This window comes from Somniosus microcephalus, chromosome 1 (genome assembly GCF_052327205.1).
Source record: "Somniosus microcephalus isolate GS21.2 chromosome 1, FLI_Smic_1.0, whole genome shotgun sequence".
Taxonomy (NCBI): domain Eukaryota; kingdom Metazoa; phylum Chordata; class Chondrichthyes; order Squaliformes; family Somniosidae; genus Somniosus; species Somniosus microcephalus.
In genome coordinates this window covers 2192738-2212955 of record NC_140987.1, presented here as the reverse complement: position 1 = coordinate 2212955, position 20218 = coordinate 2192738, and the positions used below count along the sequence as shown (strand labels likewise).

General features: G+C 43.9%; 1 protein-coding gene across 1 annotated transcript in view; it reads right to left on the bottom strand.

Annotated features, from left to right (window-relative positions):
- Positions 1-20218, bottom strand: part of LOC147123888 (nipped-B-like protein) — an 832420-nt gene that overhangs the window by 373835 nt on the left and 438367 nt on the right. The window contains 4 exon segments of the mRNA XM_085963154.1: positions 7937-8062; positions 11332-11486; positions 13399-13516; positions 14991-15124. Of these exon segments, the coding sequence (XP_085819280.1) occupies positions 7937-8062; positions 11332-11486; positions 13399-13516; positions 14991-15124 (533 nt within the window).

Sequence of the window (20218 nt, the reverse complement as noted above, 5' to 3'; positions counted from 1 at the left end):
CAGTCTCATCCTCTAAGGGACCAATGTTTACTTTAGCTACTCTCTTCCTTTTTATATACCTGTAGAAGCTCTTACTGTCTGTTTTTATATTATTTGCTAGTTTACTCTCACTCTATCTTCTCACTCTTTATAATTTTTGAGTCATCCTTTGCTGGTTTCTAAAAATTTCCCAATCCTCTGACCTACCACTAATCTTCACAACATTGTATACCTTTTCTTTCAATTTGATACCATCCTTAACTTCTTTAGTTAGCCATGGATGGTGCATCCTTCTCGTAGAGCCTTTCTTTCTCACTGGAATATACCTTTGTTGAGATTTATGAAATATCTCCTTAAATGTCTGCCACTGCTGATCTACCGTCTTACCCTTTAAATCTATTTTCCCAGTCCACTTTAGCCAACTCTGTCCTCATACCATTGTAATTGCCTTTATTTAAGTTTAGGACACTAGTTTCAGACCCAAGTTTCTCACCCTCAAACTGAATTTGAAATTCTACCATGCTATGATCACTCTTTCCTAGGGGATCCTTTACTATGACATCATTAATTGATCCTGTCTCATTACACATTACCAGATCTAAAATAGCCTGCTCCCGGGTTGGTTCCCCAATGTATTGCTCTAAGAAACCATCCCGAATACACTATGAACTCGTCCTCAAGGCTACCCTTGCCAATTTGATTTGTCCAATCTATATGATGATTAAAATCACCCATGATTATTGCAGTACCTTTCTTACAGGCCCCCATTTGTTCTTGATTTATACTCTGTCCTACAGTATAGCTACTGTTAGGGGGCCTATATACTACTCCCACCAGTGACTTCTTACCCGTACTATTTCTTATCTCCACCCAAACTGATTCTACATCTTGAGCTTCTGAGCCAATATCATTCCTCACCACTGCAGTGACCTCATCCTTTATTAACAGAGCTACCCCACCTCCTTTTCCTTTCTGCCTATCCTTCAGAAATGTCAAATACCCTTGAATATTCAGTTCCCAGCCTTGGTCACCTTGCAACCATGTCTCTGTAATGGCTATCAGATCATACCCATTTATTTCTATTTGTGCCTTCAACTCATCAATCTTGTTACGAATGCTGCGTGCAGTCAGATAAAGAGCCTTTAATTTTATCTTATAATTTTTCCTTACTCTGACTCTATTTTCAGGGTGGCAGGGTGGATGCTGAAAGAATGTTTCCCCTAGTGGGGGTATCTAGAACTAGGAGCATAGTTTCAGAATAAGGGGTCGCCCATTGAAGACAGGAGGAATTTCTTCTCAGAGGGTCGTGAATCTTTGGAATTCTCTACCCCAGAGTTCCGGAGGCGGAGTCATTGAATATATTCAAGGCGGAGATTGACAGACATTTGAACTACAAGGGAGTCATGGGGTATGGGGAGAGAGCGGGAAAGTGGAGTTGAGGCCAAGATTGGATCAGCCATGATCTTATTGAATGGCGGAGCAGGCTCGAGGGGCCGAATGGCCGACTCCTGCACCTATGTTTCTATCCCCCTGCCAAGCTAGTTTAAACCCTCCCCAACAGCACTAGCAAACCCTCCCACGAGGATATTGGTCCCGTTCCCGTTGAGGTGCTACCCTCCCCCAGAAACTGTTCCAATTCCTCAGGAATCTAAAGCCCTCCCTCCTACATCACGCATTCATCTGCTCTATGTCCTATTTCTATACTCACTAGCACTGGTAGCAATCCGGAGATTACTACCTTTGAGGTTCTGCTTTTTAACCTCTTTCCTAACTCCCTAAACTCTGCCTGCAGGACTTCATTCCTCTTTCTCACTATGTCGTTGGTACCGATATGGACCACGACCTCTGGCTGTTCACCCTCCCCCCTCAGAATGCACTGCAGTCATTCAGTGACATCCTTGACCCTGGAACCAGGGAGGCAACATACCATCCTGGAGTCACGTCTGCAGCCGCAGAAATGCCTGTCTGCTCGCCTAACTATTGAATCCCCTACCAGTATTGCTTTCCCTCTCCTCTTCACCTCCCCCCCGTGCAGCTGAGCCTTCCATGGTGCTGTGGACTTGGGTCTGGCTGCATTCCCCAGAGGAACCATCGCCCTCACCAGTACTCAGCACCGAATACTGGTTGGTGAGCAAGATGGGCTCAGGGGACTCCTGCACTACCTGCCTGGTCCTCCTCCTCTGTCTGGCTGTCACCCATTCCCTCTCCGCCTGCACATTCTTAAGCTGCGGGGTGACCACCTCCCGTAACGTGCTATCAACATAGCTCTCAGCCTCGCAGATGCACAGCAGTGCATGTTTGCTTTCAGTGACTGGTATATAAGGACACCCAGGTCCCTTTCTACATCAGCATTTCCCAATCTATCACCATTTAAATAATACTCTGCCTTTCTGTTTTTCCTACCGAAGTAGATAACTTCACATTTATCCACGTTATACTGCATCTGCCATGTATTTGCCCACTCACTCAACTTGTCTAAATCGCCTTGAAGCCTCTTGCATCCTCCTCACAACTCTCAATCCCACCTTGTTTCGTGTTGTCAGCAAACTTGGAAATATTACATTTGGTTCCCTCATCCAAATCATTGATATATATTGTGAATAGCTGGGGCCCAAGCACTGATCCCTGCGGTACCCCACTAGTCACCGCCTCCCACCCCGAAAAAGACCCATTTATTCCTACTCTCTGTTTCCTGTCTGTTAACCAATTTTCAATCTATGCCAGTATATTACCCCCAATCCCATGTGCTTTAATTTTGCACGCTAACCTCTTATGTGGGACTTTATCATAGGCCTTCTGAAAATCCAAATACACCACATCCACTGGTTCCCCCTTATCTATTCTACCAGTTACATCCTCAAAAAACTCCAGTAGGTTTGTCAAACACGATTTCCCTTTCATAAATCCATGTTGACTTTGTCTAATCCCGTTGATATTTTCTAAGTGTCCTGTTATCACATCCTTTATAATAGACTCTAGCAGTTTCCCTACGACTGATGTTAGGCTAACCGGTCTGTAGCTCCGTTTTCTCTCCCTCTTTTTTTAAATATTGGGGTTACATTTGCCACCCTCCAATCTGCAGGAACTGTTCCAAAATTCTATAGATTATGGAAGATGACAACCAATGCATCCACTATTTCCATGGCTACCTCTCTTAGTACTCTTGGGAGTGGTATATAGACCTCCAAACAGTAAGGCGGAGGTTGGGGATGGCATTAAAAGGGAAATTAGGGAAGCGTGCAATAAGGGCACAGCAGTCATCATGGGTGACTTTAATCTACATATAGATTGGGCTAACCAAATCAGTAACAATACTGTGGAGGAGGAATTCCTGGAGTGTTTAAGGGATGGTTTCCTGGACCAATATGTCGAGAAACCAACCAGAGATCAGGCCATCTTAGACTGGGTATTACGTAACGAGAAAGGATTAATTAGCAATCTTGTTGTATGAGGCCCCTTGGGTCGGAGCGATCATAATATGATCGAATTCTTCATTAAGATGGAGAATGAAGTAGTCGACTCAGAGACTGGGGTCCTAAATTTAAATAAAGGAAACTACGATGGTCTGAGGCGCGAGTTGGGTAGGATTGATTGGGGAATGTCACTCAAAGGGTTGACGGTGGATAGGCAATGGCAAACAATCAAAGATCGCATGGATGAACTACAGAATTTGTTCATCCCTGTTTGGCATAAAAATAAAACAAAAAAGGTGACTCAACCGTGGCTAACAAGGGAAATTAGGGATAGCATAAGATCCAAGGAGAAGACATATAAATTGGCCAGAAAAAGCAGTAAACCTGAGGATTGGGAGCAGTTTAGGATTCAACAAAGGAGGACAAAGGGATTAATAAAGAAAGGGAAAATAGAATATGAGTAAGCTTGCAGGGAACATAAAAACTGACTGTAAAAGCTTTTATACATCTGTGAAGAGAAAAAGATTGGTCAAGTCAAGCGCAGGTCCTTGCGATCAGAATCAGGGGAACTTATAATGGGGAACAAAGAAATGGCAGACCAATTAAATACATATTTTGGTTCTGTCTTCACAAAGGAGGACACAAATAACCTCCCAGAGATGTCGGGGAACATAGGGTCTGATGAAAGGGAGGAACTAAAAGAAATCAGTATTTGTAGGGAAATGGTGTTAGGAAAATTGATGGGATTGAAGGCCGATAAATCCCCAGGGCCTGACAATCTACATCCTAGGGTACTTAAGAAAGTGGCCCTAGAAATAGTTGATGCTTTGCTGATCATCTTCCAGCATTCAATGGACTCTGGAACAGTACCCATGGATTGGAGGGTAGCTAATGTTACCCCACTATTCAAAAAAGGTGGTAGAGAGAAAACAGGGAATTACAGACCGGTAAGCCTGACATCGGTAGTGGGGAAAATGCTAGAGTCCACTATAAAAGATGTAATAGCAGAGCACTTGGAAAACAGTGACAGGATCGGACAAAGTTAACATCGTGCTTGACTAATCTACTGGAATTTTTTGAGGATGTAACTGGTAAAATAGATAAGGGAGAACCAGTGGATGTGGTGTATTTGGACTTTCAGAAGGCTTTCGATAAGGTCCCGCATAAGAGATTAGCGTGTAAAGTTAAGGCACATGGGATTGGGGGCAAGGTATTGACTCGGATAGAGAACTGGTTGGCAGACAGAAAGCAAAGAGTTGGAATAAACGGGTCTTTTTCCGAGTGGCAGGCAGTGACTAGTGGGGTAACGCAGGGATCGGTCCTTGGGCCCCAGCTATTCACAATATATATTAATGATCTAGACAAGGGAACTAGATGTAATATCTCCAAATTTGCAGACGACACAAAGCTGGGTGGGCGTGTGTGCTGTGAGGAGGATGTCAAGGAACTCCAGTATGATTTGGACAGGTTGGGTGATTGGGCAAAAGCATGGCAGATGCAATATAACGTGGATAAATGTGAGGTTATCCACTTTGGTGGCAAAAACAGGAAGGCAGATTATCTGAATGGCAATAGATTGGGAGAAGGGGAAGTGCTACGAGACCTGGGGATCCATGTGCACCAGTCGCTGAAGGTAAGCATGCAGGTGCAGCAGGTGGTTAAGGCGGCAAATGGCATCTTGGCCTTCGTAGCGAGAGGGTTTGAGTACAGGAACAAGGATGTCTTGCTGCAGTTGTACAGGGCCTTGGTGAGACCACACCTTGAGTATTGTGTGCAGTTTTGGTCGCCTTATCTGAGGAAGGATGTTCTTGCCATGGAAGGAGTTCAGCGAAGATTCACCAGGCTGATACTTGGGATGGCAGGAATGACGTATGAGAGATTGGGTCGATTGGGCTTGTACTCGCTGGAGTTTAGAAGAATGAGAGGGGATCTCATTGAAAATTATAAAATTCTGACAGGACTGGACAGACTAGATGCAAGAAGGATGTTCCCCGATGGACGGGGAGTCCAGAACCAGGGGTCACAGTCTTATGTTCTTATGTTAAGGATAAGGGGTAGGCCATTTAGGACAGAAATGAGGAGAAATTTCTTCACCCAGAGAGTGGTGAACCTGTGGAATTCTCTACCACAGAAGGCAGTAGAGGCCAATACATTAAATATATTTAAGAAGGAGTTTGATATATTTCTTAAGGCTAAAGGGATCAAGGGGTATGGGGAGAAAGCAGGGACCGGGTACTGAATTTGGATGATCAGCCATGATCGCATTGAATGGCGGAGCAGGCTCGAGGGGCCGAATGGCCTACTCCTGCTCCTATCTTCTATGTTTCTATGTTTCTTGGATGCAGATTATCAGGCCCTGGGGATTTACCGGCTTTCAGTCCTATTAATTTTTCCAGCACTATTTTTTTTACTAATACTAATTTCCTTCAATTCCTCCTTCTCACTAGACCCTTGGTTCCCCAGCATTTCTGGGAAGTTATTTGTGTCCTCTTCCATGAAGACAGAACCAAAGTATTTGTTTAATTGCGCTGCCATTTCCTTGTTCCCCATTATAAATTCTCCCATTTCTGACTGTAAGGGACCTACATTTGTCTTCACTAATCTTTTTCTTTTTACATACTTGCAGAAGCTTTTACAGTCCGCTTTTATGTTCATTAGAAATAGGAGCAGGAGTAGGCCATTCAGCCCTTCGAGCCTGCTCTGCCATTCAATGAGATCATGGCTGATCTTCTGCCTCAACTCCATTCACCGGCCCTATCGCCATATCCCTTGATGCCCTTGCTAGTCAGAAATCCTTGCAAGTTTACTTTCATACTCTATTTTCCCCTCTTAATCTATCTCTTGGTCCTTTTTTGCTGAATTCTAAACTGCTCCCAATCCTCAGGCTTGTAACTTTTTCTGGCAACTTTATATGACTCCTCTTTGGATCTAATACTATCCTTAATTTCTTTTGTTAGCCATGGTTGGGCTGCTATTCCTTTTCTGTTTTTGCGCCAGAAAGGAATGTATAACTGTTGCAATTCGTGCATTCGTTCCTTAAATGTCAGCCATTGCCTATCCACTGTCATACCTTTTAATGAAACTCCTCAATCTATCATAGCCAGCTCACTCCTCATACCTTTGTAGTTTCCTTTGTTTAGACCCTAGTTTCGGATTGGAACTCTACCTTCCATTACCTCTACCATCTCCGCTTCTACCAATTTTGCGTCAGCATCCTCTCCCTTAGTAAACACCGATACAAAGTACTCATTGAGTATTCTAGCCTTGCCCTGCGCCTCCAAGCATATATCACCTTCTTTGTCCCCAATAGGTCCCACCCCGCCTCTTGCTACCCGCTTACTATTTACATGCTGGTAGAAGATTTTTGGGTTCCCTTTTATGTTAACCGCCATTCTATTCTCATATTCTCTCTTTGCCAGTCTTATTTTCCTCTTCACTTCCCCTCTCAACTTATTGTATTTAGTCTGGTTCTCACTTGAAGAATTCACCTGACATGCATCATACACCCTCTTTTTTTGTTTCATCATATTCTCTATCTCCCTCGTCATCCAAGGAGCACCGGCTGTGGTTCCCCTACCTTTAATAAGGGGAAATGTACTAGCAAGTTTTTTCTTTAGAATTACATAGTCACTTTCTCTGCAAAGAGTCTAAGAGTGTGTTTAACAGATGAATATTTTGGAAGGAACTCATACAATTAAGTTACCTCTTTCCCTTCATTACATTACCCGCTCTCCTCTGCATTTATAATGAGTGTTTCACAAACATTTATTCTCTGGGCAGAGTCTGTAGTGTCTGCCACATATCATTGAAGCAATGAAACAGACGTATTTGCTAAGGACTATTTTCATGGGAACCATTAGTTTGACTATATAAATTTATCCATGACAGTGCTGTCACTCGGATTTCATCAGTAATCATGAGTTTTTGTAGTTTTCATTATGTTCACTTGAACTGTAAAAAAGGAATTAGGACAATTCTAGAATTGGTGCTTCCCAATTTGTGCTGTGACTGAAGAGTACTTTGAATTGTACAATGCTAAGGTAAAGACTGCTGGATACAGATCTGCCACTGATGGTTAATTAAGAAGCGCATCACACTTTATGGGTTATTGGCTTAAGTGCATTTTTCCGACTGTGTATGGTGCCAAGTGACAACACTATAATGAATAGTATGAAAACAAGTTGTTTTTAACAAATTGCAGGTTACCTAAATAAGAGATCACAGACAACTCTGATCAGAGAAAGAAACCATCCGAAAGATACTTTTCAGTTGCCAAGTGCTGACAGTAATTAAACAGAGCAATTAATGTAATGAAAGGAATGCCTTATCCACCGGGAATTCTTGCTTCTTTTCAAACCAAGTAAGCAGTGCACAATCATAGCAAGAATTTCAACTTGCTAGGACGAATGGCTTGTTACATTTCCATTTTTTCCCCAAACTGTGTAATACTAATTCTGCATATTGCACAAGCATTGGCCACACATCTCCACTTATTTCATGCCCTGCTGTAATATGCAGGACGGCTGAAATGGTGCATTCTTTACCTAGTGTGGAGGTTGACTGTTGCTGCTGAGGAGAAGGCTGAGCCTGGACTATCAGACAGGGTTGCACAGGTCTCTGAGGACTCCCAGAATACGTAGGCCCTGATACCAGAGGGGAACCGTGCAACTCTAAGGACGGAAAAACAAGCATTCAGAACTATGAGCAAGAATTATGAAACCCCCCACACTCCCCCAGAAAACTTAACCTGAAAATAAATACTGGTACCAAGAAAGGCATGTCTGATTTCCCCAAAAGAATCTCACCAAAATGGGGCCTCCTCAATCTGTCTCAGTAGTGAATGAGGGAAGAACAGTGATGAGGGGGTTAGAATAGAGCTCCATCCACAGAGTGGATGACTACACTAAAAGGTACACAAAACTACACTAAAAGGTATGAAGGTGGACATACAATGGCTAACATTCAAGGAAATAATGCATAATTTGCAACAAACATATATTCCTCTGGGGCATAAAAACCGAAAAGGAAAAGTGATCCGACCATGGTTAACAAAACAAATTAAAGCTAGTATTAAGTCAAAGGAGGAAGCTTATAAAGTTGCCAGAAAAAGCAGTCAGCCTGAGGATTGGGATCTTTTTAGAAATCAGCAAAGGGGGGCCAAGAAATTGATAAAGAAAGGGAAAATGGAACATGAGCACAAACTAGCGAAAAATATAAAAACGGATTGTAAAAGCTTCTATAGGTATGTGAAAAGGAAAAGACTGGCGAAGCTAAATGTAGGTCCTTTACAGTCAGAGACAGGAGAATTTATAATGGGGAATGAGGAAATGGCTGAGAAATTAAATAAATACTTTATTTCTGTCTTCACGGAGGGAGACAAAAAAAACCCCAGAAATATGAGAAAACCAAGGGTGTGACGAGAATGAGGAACTTAAAGAAATTATTAGTAAAAAAAACAGAACTAGCAAAATTAATGGGACTAAAAGTCGATAAATCCCAAGGACCAGATGACCTACATCCTAGGGTTTTGAAAGAAGTGGCCATTGGGATAGTGGACGCATTGGTTGTCATCTTCCAAAATTCTATAGATTCTGCAACGGTTCCTGCAGATTGGAGGATAGCAAATGTAACCCCGCTATTTAAGAAAGGAGGGAGAGAGAAAACGGGGAACTACAGACCTGTTAGCCTCACATCAGTAGTTGGGAAAATGCTGGAATCTATTATAAAGGATGCAATAACTGGGCACTTAGAAACTAATAGTAAGATTGGGCAGAGTCAACATGGATTTATGAAAGGGAAATCCTGTTTGACAATCCTATTGGAGTTCTTTGAGGATGTAACTAGTGGAGTAGACATAGGGGAACTGGTAGATGTGGTCTATTTGGATTTTCAGAAGGCCTTCGATAAGATCCAACACAAGAGGTTGGTGAACAAAATTAGGGCACATGGAATTGGGGGCAATATACTAGCATAGATTGAGAATTGGTTAACAGACAGAAAACAGAGTAGGGATAAACGGGTCTTTTTCAGGTTGGCAGGATGTGACTAGTGGAGTACCGCAAGGATCGGTGCTTGGGCCCCAGCTATTCACAATCTATATCAATGATTTGGATGAGGGGACTAAATGTAACATTTCCAAATTTGCTGATGATACAAAGCTAGGTGGCAGTGTCAGTTGTGAAGAGGATGTGAAGAGGCTTCAAGGGACAGGCTCAGTGAGTGGGCGAGAACATGGCAGATGGAATATAATGTGGATAAATGTGAAGTTATCCACTTTGGTAGAAAAAACAGAAAGGCAGAGTATTTCCTAAATGGTGAAAGATTGGGGAATGCAGATGTTCAGAGACCTGGGTGTCCTTGTAAATGAGTAACTGAAAATGAATGTGCAGGTGCAGCAAGCCATTAGGAAGGCAAATGGTATACTGGCCTTCATTACAAGAGGATTTGAGTAAAGGAGTAAAGAAGTCTTATTCCAATTATATAGGGCCTTGGTGAGGCCACACCTGGAGTAATGTGTAAAATTTTGGCCTCCTTAACTAAGGAAGGATATAATTGCCATAGAGGGAGTGCAACGAAGGTTGACGAGATTGATTACTGGGATGGCGGGACTGTCGTATGAGAAGAGATTGAGTAAACTAGGCCTGTATTCTCTTGAATTAAGATGAATGAGAGGGGATCTTATTGAAGCATTAAAAAATAATTAAAGGGCTTGATAGGATGGATGTTGGGAGAATGTTTACCTTGGCTGGAGAGTATAGAACCAGGGGCCATAGCCTCAAGATAAAGGGCAGACCATTCAGGACTGAGATGAGAAGGGTGGCGAATCTTTGGAATTCTCTGCCCCAGAGGGCTGTGGAGGCTCAGTCATTGGGTATATTCAAAACAGAATTCGATAAGATTTCTGACTAGTAAGGGCATCAAGGGATATGGCGATAGGGCCGGTGAATGGAGTTGAGGCAGATGTGCCGTGATCTCATTGAATGGCGGAGCAGGCTCGAAGGGCTGAATGGCCTACTCCTGCTCCTATTTCTTATGTTTCTTAGAGGACCTCTGTGAGAGAAGAGCCTTGCCGTAAAAGGGGGGGGGGGGGGTGGTGAGATGGAGTGGTAAGAGCTTTATCCATGCGAGGCCTCCATGAGAGATGGCAGGAGAGGGGAAGTGCATCACCTATGCAGGACCTCTGTGGGTGATGGGAGTGGGGAATCTGGGAGCTCCTCAGGAAGGCTTGTCTCACCTATCTGGGAGCTCCTCAGGAAGGCTTGCCTCACCTATCTGGGAGCTCCTTGGGAAGGCTTGTCTCACCTATCTGGGAGCTCCTCGGGAAGGCTTGTCTCACCTATCTGGGAGCTCCTCAGGAAGGCTTGTCTCACCTATCTGGGAGCTCCTCAAGAAGGCTTGTCTCGCCTATCTGGGAGCTCAAGAAGGCTTGTCTCACCTATCTGGGAGCTCCTCAAGAAGGCTTGTCTCACCTATCTGGGAGCTCCTCAGGAAGGGTTGTCTCACCTATCTGGGAGCTCCTCAGGAAGGGTTGCCTCACCTATCTGGGAGCTCCTCAAGAAGGCTTCTCTCACCTATCTGGGAGCTCCTTGGGGGGTGGGGAGCCTCATATATAGTGGACCAGCTCCTGCCTGGCAAGCTTTCCACAACTTTTGAAGTTGATGTACACTCAGGATATACCATAATATTACTCTACCCCAATGTCAAACAACTATGAAGAAGCATATCCAGCCCCACCTAGAATCCTGGTGAAGAATTGACAATCCTTCACAAGGTCAGCTGGCCAATTTGGGCAGGCAGGCAGCCCCAAGACTCTAACCAGCAGCCTGTGAAGCAAGTAGGCAAATGGATTCTAGCTGGTCAGTGTGGAACCACAATGCAAAGATTCAACACTTGTACATGCCTGCATGTCGTCTATTTCAAAAATTCTTTCAACACTTACCTTGTTGTATCTGCTGATGCTGTGTGTAGCTTGGAGGATGCTGTGGATATTGCATGTAACCTGGAGGACTCTGGGGAGCATATGGACTGGGTACAGGACTGTTCTGCTGAGTCATGTATCTGTTGGTAGAACTTGACTGAGGTGGTACAAATCGACTGTAGACAAATAGGAAACAATGTTTACCCAAGTTCCCACATTTATGCAGCTCATTCATACTACGCAGTTGTGTGGAAGCTAATGGCAGGGTGGTCTGCTTTCCTAAACTGAGAACTACACAATACTATTGTGACCAGTTCAATTTCACTGTTTAGTGCTGAACTAGTTTAATTTACTCTGGCTACATAATTTCCTCAGGCCATCTGTTGTAAACCATCTTTATGCTGCCTTTGGTCACAGCATCATTCCTCTCCCCATCGCTCAGTTCACAATTGACTAAGAGAACACCCGAGTAGCCGTGTCCGGAGACTCATTCTGTGCCACCTTGAAACAGCCATTCGGTGATATTCACGAGTCATTCGGGCATAATTACTCTCACCTTCTCTCCCCAGGAAGTACTTCCCAGGGTGACTGATACCAGCATAGGAGACAAAAAGCTCTCCTATCCATATATCAAACAAGATGAGGTGAAACAACCAGGTAAAAATGAAGTTTACTAGCTCTGTTAAAATGAGGTCCAACAAAGTAACACTCAAGTATCAGGCGATTAAAATCATGCTAAGCCATAAGCTTAAGTGGTTCGGACACCGGCTTGCCCAGAATGAAATTCAAACCGTGGGTGAAAGTTAATGGACACATGCAAGGACCTGAGAGACAGCTGCAACCAATCCTCTTTGTATGACCCGTGCACCGGGGTTGGGTAGTAGAATATTTCCAGTCACATCTCAAATGGAATTCTTGTTTGAATAAGGAGTCCGTAGACTGCAGCAGAGCAACTGTGAGTGGGGTTCCGGTACACAACATTGTTGAACAGTTTCCACAACCTATTAATGCTTCTCAAAAACATTGCTTTCTTCCAAGATTGCATGCTTTTCCTGCACCTGTGGTACAACCTACTAAGCTTTGGGCACTAGGTGACTGATGCTGTTGAGGTTTATTAATAACAGTACAAGAACCAGGGGGAGGACCATTTGTACAAATGATGCTTATGTAGTGAAAAACATGCAACTGAAGGAACCTTTCAGAAAAATTGAGGTAGATGCTTTGGTTGTCAACTTGGGCTTGCGAGCATTATGTTACTGGGAGGTCTTAATTAGAACCGAGTCCTTAACTGCTAACAAGCTGCAAACATCTGCACTGTACAGAAGCGGTTAATGAAATGGCTGAAGATATTGATTCTTTCATCACTTGTCGCCAGAACCGTTACAGAAATTTGATATGGATCACTGAACTCAGGAGAGGCTGCAGACTTGAGTGGGCCCTTCAGGTAGTGCGCCTACATATACCAGCTGGTGGAGACAATGGTATTGATGACTCATAAAACTGAAACTCAAAGTTTATGAAACTTTACCCACAGTTGCTATGAACGTTAACTACAATAATTCAATAAAAAAGATCAGAAGGCTACTAAACTTTTTCCGATGTGCATGAGTACAAACAAGTCTACTGACGAGAACAACTAGAATGAAGTCAGGTATACGGTAGTGTGTTGAGTGTGCCTGATCACAACTCTCAGAAGGGGCAGTATTCCAAGCTGATTTTTCCTTGGATGACAACACATCCTAAGTGTATAAGAAAGCTGAACAAATGAGGTAGAAAGTAATAAAATTGAAGTTATTGTATAAAAAAAAAGAATGGCAGGAATATGACAGAATTTTCCTTTTTACCATTCAGAACTGAAACACAACATGATATTGGATCAAGTGACCAGACACAAGCTTTTGGGGATCAGCACCTTTGTCAGCTGGTATACGTCCCGGTACTACCTGAAGGACCCAGACAGCCTTGTGCTATTTTTCATCTATTTAACTTTTAGAAATTAGAATTGCACACTATTAACTAATTAGATATTTAAAAATAAGTCACTATTGAATTAAGTTCTGGAGATTCGAATGATGTGATGCACATTACCTGGAAGGACTGTGCGAGATTGTAGATTGTTGAAATGTGGAGGATGCAGGGCTCCCGTGTATGGAATTCTGGGGTAGTTTGTACTGTTGGTGTTGGATAATCTGTTGCTGCATGATACCTGAAACACAACATGTCCGTACAGTGAAGCCAATTCAAAGAATGAACAAACTTGCATTTGTAAAGCAATTTTCATGACCTCAGGATGTCCCAAAGAGCTTTAGAACCAACTAGCTGGGGGCCTGGCGTTGCCAAGGCTTTTTTGTAAAACGGCAGTTTGAAGGATTAGGCCCCGCCTACTCCATAGGATTGGTCAACCATCAAGTCAATCAACGCTAATGAGCGGATTCCCCCGTAAGATTGGTCAACCATCAGGTTTTTGAATGTTTTTTGTATACTGTCCGAACAATTTTTGTCTGACCAAAAAGTAAATATGCCTATGACACTCCCCTAATCATAAGCTTTCTTTTGATATAACATATGTGCAGGTACGCTCTATAACTTGAGTGTATAGCGGACATACACACAGACAGACAGACACGCAGGCAGACAGACGGACGGATCCTTTTATATATATATAATAAATAAATAAGATGAATTACTTTTAGAAGTGGAATTACTTGTTTTTGTAGTAAAACGAGGCAACCAATTTGCACCCAGTGAGGTCCCACAAACAGCAATGAGAAATGAGCAGAGAATCTCTTTCAGTGGTGTTGGGTGAGGGATAAATACTGGCCAGCAGAGTGAGAACGCCCCTGCTCTTGCCATGAAATCTTTTATGCCAACCTGAGAGGGCCTCAGTTAAACATGTGATTCAAAATTTAAAATTAAATTGGAGAGAGATGTATATTTCTACAGATAGTGATTATTTAAAACACAAGAATGGCAGTTCTTACATACACAGTTTCACCCTTCACAAAATCACTTTTCCTTTGGTAGAGAAGAGTTGACCTGATCAGGGCTCCAGTGGAACTTTAAAAATAAATTTACTAAATTGTGTGTTGTGTGGTTTCTCGAACACATGCAGTTTTGAAACATAGTTTTACATCCACAGGAATTTCCCAGTTCCAGGAGTATAATCTGCCAAATGGAGGCACTTCCTTACATAGGGTTGGAAAATGACAGCCAAGTCACCCCAGGTTGTTCTCGCATGCCTAGCAGTATCAGTAGACTGGAGCAGCATCAGCAGACCATTGACAGCTGGCCATCCAACTGCTAACCTCAGTCACTGAAGGTAAAAGAAAAATTCAAACGGTTTCCCCCCCCCCACCTATCTTTATGAAGCAATTACTAATAATTCCAATGCTTCTGATGAGCAAAGCCACTGATTTACAGTTTCATGGTAAAGCGTACAAAATTGTGGAATTTGATCCCAAAACACGAGCAGGAATCCCAGAATGCTACATAATAAAGATTCTGAATTATTCAGGCAGTGTAAGCCAGTGGCCTTAATTTTAAATGATGGAATTGCAAAATGCGATTAATTCTAAATCCCTGGTAAAAATCCCAGTATCCCATACAACAAAAAATAACTTGCCATTCAGTTCCTGTAAATCAGTAGCTGATCCAGGGTTTGCTGTATGTGTACTACTCACCACTCTGTACGACACCATATCGATTCTGCATGCTTTTCTCCCTGAAGACGTTGGGGTTTCTAGCCAGGACAGCCTGCAGGAGGACTGGAATATCGCCCTCTGGATCATCACTGCCAAGGTTATCCTTCAGCTCTCTACAAAAGAACATTATTTCCTTTTAAACAAATTTTACTTACATTTTATTGGGATTAAAGGAATTTTTAAGGGTCACATTGACTACAATGGGTATGATCGTCCTTAGAAGTTTAAACTCCACAGCCAAACAAAAACTGCCTTCATGCTATTTAGGGGCAGGTAGATCATCTAGGGAACAATGCTTCTTTAAAGGTTCCACACCACGTGCTATCCATACCTTTATTTGAGCTTTTCAATTATTAGCAGGCCACCAAAAGTAGAATAAGGATATGCGAGTTCAACTGCTCATACCTTCACTTAGCAGTAAATCACTCGAGACTTTTCCACATGTTGATCTGATAGACAGTGCGAACTATGAAACTAAAATGTGCAATTCTCAATGCTCAGAACTTCAAACCTGAATCTTACAGGTAAAAGCACAGGAAACTGGGGAAAGTTAGAAGATATTTGGAAATTTCGGCTGGTACTTGCATATGTAAAAGATTATAATGGGCTGTGTTGTCTAATGTTGAGGGGTGGATTTCTGGGAACAATTCCAGACACGCTGAGGGTAAGATTACTTGACTAGGAATGTGGTAAATGAGAAGACCATTATCATAGAATAGTTACAGCACAGGAGGCCACCATTCGGCCCGTCGAGCCCGTGCCTGCTCGCTGCAAGAGCACTTCAGCTACTCCCACTCCCCTGCTCTTTTCCTGTAGCCCTGCAATTTTTTTTCCTTCAGGTATTTATTAAATTCCCTTTTGAAAGCCATGATTGCGTCTGCCTCCACCACCCTTTCAGGCAGTGCATTCCAAATCCTAACCACTCGCTGCGTAAAAAAGTTTTTCCTCATGTTGCCTTTGGTTCTTCTGCCAATCACCTTAAATCATAGAAAGTTACAGCACGGAAGGAGGCCATTTCGGCCCATCGTGTCCGTGCCGGCCAACAAAGAGCTCTATCCAGCCTAATCCCACTTCTCAGCTCTTGGTCCGTAGCCCTGCAGGTTAGAGCATCCCAAGTGCACGTCCAAGTACTTTTTAAATGTGGTTAGGGTTCCTGCCTCTACCACCCTTTCAGGCAGTGAGTTCCAGACCCCCACAACCCTCTGGGTGAAGAAATTTCCCCTCAAATCCCCTCTAAACCTTCCACCAATTACTTTAAATCTGTGCCCCCTGGTTTTTGACCCCTCTGCTAAGGGAAATAGGTCCTTTCTATCCACTTTATCTAGGTCCCTCAATTTTATACACCTCAATAAGGTCTCTCCCCTCAACCTCCTCTGTTCCAAGGAAAACAGACCCAGCCTATCCAGTCTTTCCTCATAGCTAAGATTCGCTATTCCCGGCAACATCCTTGTAAATTTCCTCTGTACCCTTTCTAGTGCAATCACACCTTTCCTGTAATGTGGTGACCAGAACTGCACGCAGTACTCTAGCTGAGGCCTAACTAGTGTTTTATACAGTTGAAGCATAACCGCCCCCCCACTCTTGTATTCTATACCACGGCTAATAAAGGCAAGCATTCCGAATGCCTTCTTAACCACCTTATCTACTTGGCCTGCTACCTTCAGGGATCTGTGGACATGCACTCCAAGGTCTTTTTGTTTCTCTACACTACAGGAAACTCTCGTTTAAATGGCACCTAAATATCCAGAATTCTCTATTAACCAGCAAAATTCATACTCCGAAAACAACACCTCAATAGCCAGAAAGGTAGCAGAGCTCGATAGACTCTGGAACAGTACCCATGGATTGGAGGGTAGCTAATGTTACCCCACTATTCAAAAAAAGTGGTAAAGAAAAGGCGGGGAATTACAGACCGGTAAGCCTGACATCGGTAGTGGGGAAAATGCTAGAGTCCATTATAAAAGATGTAATAGCAGAGCACTTGGAAAGCAGTGACAGGATCGGACAAAGTCAACATGGATTTACAAAAGGTAAATCATGCTTGACTAATCTACTGGAATTTTTTGAGGATGTAACTGGTAAAATAGATAAGGGAGAACCAGTGGATGTGCTGTATTTGGAATTTCAGAAGGCTTTCGATAAGGTCCCGCATAAGAGATTAGCGTGCAAAATTAAGGCACATGGGATTGGGGGGCAAGGTATTGACTTGGATAGAGAACTGGTTGGCGGACAGAAAGCAAAGAGTTGGAATAAACGGGTCGTTTTCCGAGTGGCAGGCAGTGACTAGTGGGGTATCGCAAGGATCGGTCCTAGGACCCCAGCTGTTCACAATATATATTAATGATCTGGACGAGGGAATTGGATGTAATATCTCCAAATTTGCAGACGACACAAAGCTGGGTGGGAGGGTATGCTGTGAGGAGGATGTCCTGAAACTCCAGTATGATTTGGACAGGTTGGGTGATTGGGCAGAAACATGGCAAATGCACTATAATGTGGATAAATGTGAGGTTATCCACTTTGGTGACAAAAACAGGAAGGCAGATTATTATTTAAATGGCAATAGATTGGGAGAAGCAGAAGTGCAAAGAGACCTGGGTGTTCTTGTGCACCAGTTGCTGAAGGTAAGCATGCAGATGCAGCAGGCGGTTAAGAAGGCAAATGGTATGTTGGCCTTCGTAGCAAGAGGGTTCGAGTACAGGAACAAGGATGTCTTGCTACAGTTGTACAGGGCCTTGTTGAGACCGCACCTTGAGTATTGTGCGCAGTTTTGGTCACCTTATCTGAGGAAGGACGTTCTTGCCATGGAAGGAGTGCAGCGAAAATTCTCCAGGCTGATACCTGGGATGGCAAAAATGACGTACGAGGAGAGATTGCGTCGATTGGGCTTGTACTCGCTGGAGTTTAGAAGATTGAGAGGGGATCTCATTGAAACCTATAAAATTCTGTCAGGCCTGGACAGACTAGATGCAGGAAGGATGTTTGATGGCCGGGGAGTCCAGAACCAGGGGTCATAATCTAAGGATAAGGGGTAAACCATTTAGGACTGAAATGAGGAGGAATTTCTTCACCCAGAAAGTGCTGAACCTGTGGAATTCTCTGCCACAGAGAGTGGTGGAGGCCAGTTCATTAAATATATTCAAGAAAGAGTTGAATATATTTCTTAAGGCTAAAGGGATCAAGGGATATGGGGAGAAGGCAGGGACAGGGTACTGAATTTGGATGATCAGCCATGATCTCATTGAATGGCGGAGCAGGCTCAAAGGGCCGAATGGCCTACTCCTGCTCCTATCTTCTATGTTTCTATTTTTCTAAATGTTGCCGAGTCTGAGTCCGTGTCTCCCGTGGTGGCCGAGTTAGTCAGTGGGGGTACATAGAAGATAGGAGCAGGAGTAGGCCATTCGGACTTTCGAGCCTGCTCCTGTAATCCTGTAATCGTCAGAACAGACGCGGCGGAGACGGAGAAACTGGGAGTTCCATACTAGTGCTTCCAACATATCTTCCTTTTTCCTCAACCGAGGATTCCCCTCTACCGTGGTTGACACGGCCCTCGACCGTGTCCGTTCTATTTCCTGCACTTCTGCTCTCACCCCTTCCCCTCCCTCCCGGAACCACGATAGGGTTCCCCTTGTCCTCACCTTTCACCCCACCAGTCTCCACATCCAACGGATCATCCTCCGCCATTTCCGCCACCTCCAATGTGATCCCACCACCAAACACATCATCCCCTCACCTCGGTAGCAAAATACTGCAGATGTTGGAAATCCGAAATAACAGAAAATGCCCTTTCAGCATTCCGAAGGGACCGTTCCCTCCGCGACACCCTGGTCCACTCCTCAATCACCCCCAGCACCCCTTCCCCTGGCACCTTCCCGTGCAAGCGCAGGAGATGTAACACCTGCCCCTATACCTCCCCCCTTCCCACTGTCCAGGGCCCCAAACACCCCTTCCAGGTGAAACAGCGATTTACTTGTACTTCTTTCAATCTAGTATACTGTATTCGCTGCTCACGATGCGGTCTCCTCTACATTGGGGAGACCAAACGCAGATTGGGCGACCGCTTTGCGGAACACCTCCGTTCAGTCCGTAAGGGTGACCCTGAGCTTCCGGTCGCCTGTCACTTTAATTCACCGCTTCACTCCCACTCTGATCTCTCTGTCCTCGGGCTATTACATTGTTCCAATGAAGCTCAACGCAAGCTCGAGGAACAGCACCTCATCTTTCGATTGGGCACTTTGCAGCCTGCCGGACTCAACATTGAGTTCAACAATTTCAGATAATTATCCCTGCCCCCATTTTTCATGCAGTATGACTTTTGCCACTCCCATTTGCAACATTTTATCTTTCCTACCTCTTTCAATAGTACAGGGTGTTCTTTCAATTCCTTCCTCCCCTCCTAACCACCGCACCACCCCCCCCGGCCCCGTCTCTGCACCTGCTTGGCATCTGTTAGGTCTCCGGCTTTTTCCAGTTCTGATGAAGGGTCCCAGACCTGAAACATTAACTCTGTTTCTCTCTCCACAGATGCTGCCTGGCCTGCTGAGTATTTCCAGCATTTTCTGTTGTTATTTCAGATTTCCAGCATCCGTAGTATTTTGCTATTATATTAGTTCTCCAAACTGCCACTACTCAGCTTCTTGGCGCTGTCGGAAGTCCGAACACCTCAATAACAGGAGTCTGACTCTCCCGCGCTGCTGGTAGTCTCTTCTGATCCGCCATTTTTCTGTTTACTGTATAAGTTTTGTTTTACAGGAAGCTTTCTGGTATCCGGCACTGACGGGACCGAGCTGGTGCTGTACCATCAAAACTGCCGTAGAAACCAGCGCTAATGTTAAAACATAGGGAGCTTTTGAGCTCCGTGTGAATCAACAAACCCTGTTGCTTAACAACAGCTTCAAAACAGTCGGCCGCAGCTTAAAAGCATCTCTGTAGCTAAGCAACAGCTTCAGCTAGACCTTGCAGAGCCTGACTGGAAAAAAAAAAGCAACGAGAAGTAAAAAAAACTTATAGGAAACGGCTCCTGAATTTTGCCGGTAGATAGAGCTTTCCGGACATTTAACCTCCGGTCAAACGAAAGTTTCTTGTACTGTTAAGTAATTAAAGAGTTATGGATTACCCTCAACTGGCAGTACTGTACTTAATCAAGCATCTTCCACCATCCATTTAACACAACATTCTGTAGGTGAGTACCAATTACTGTATACTGC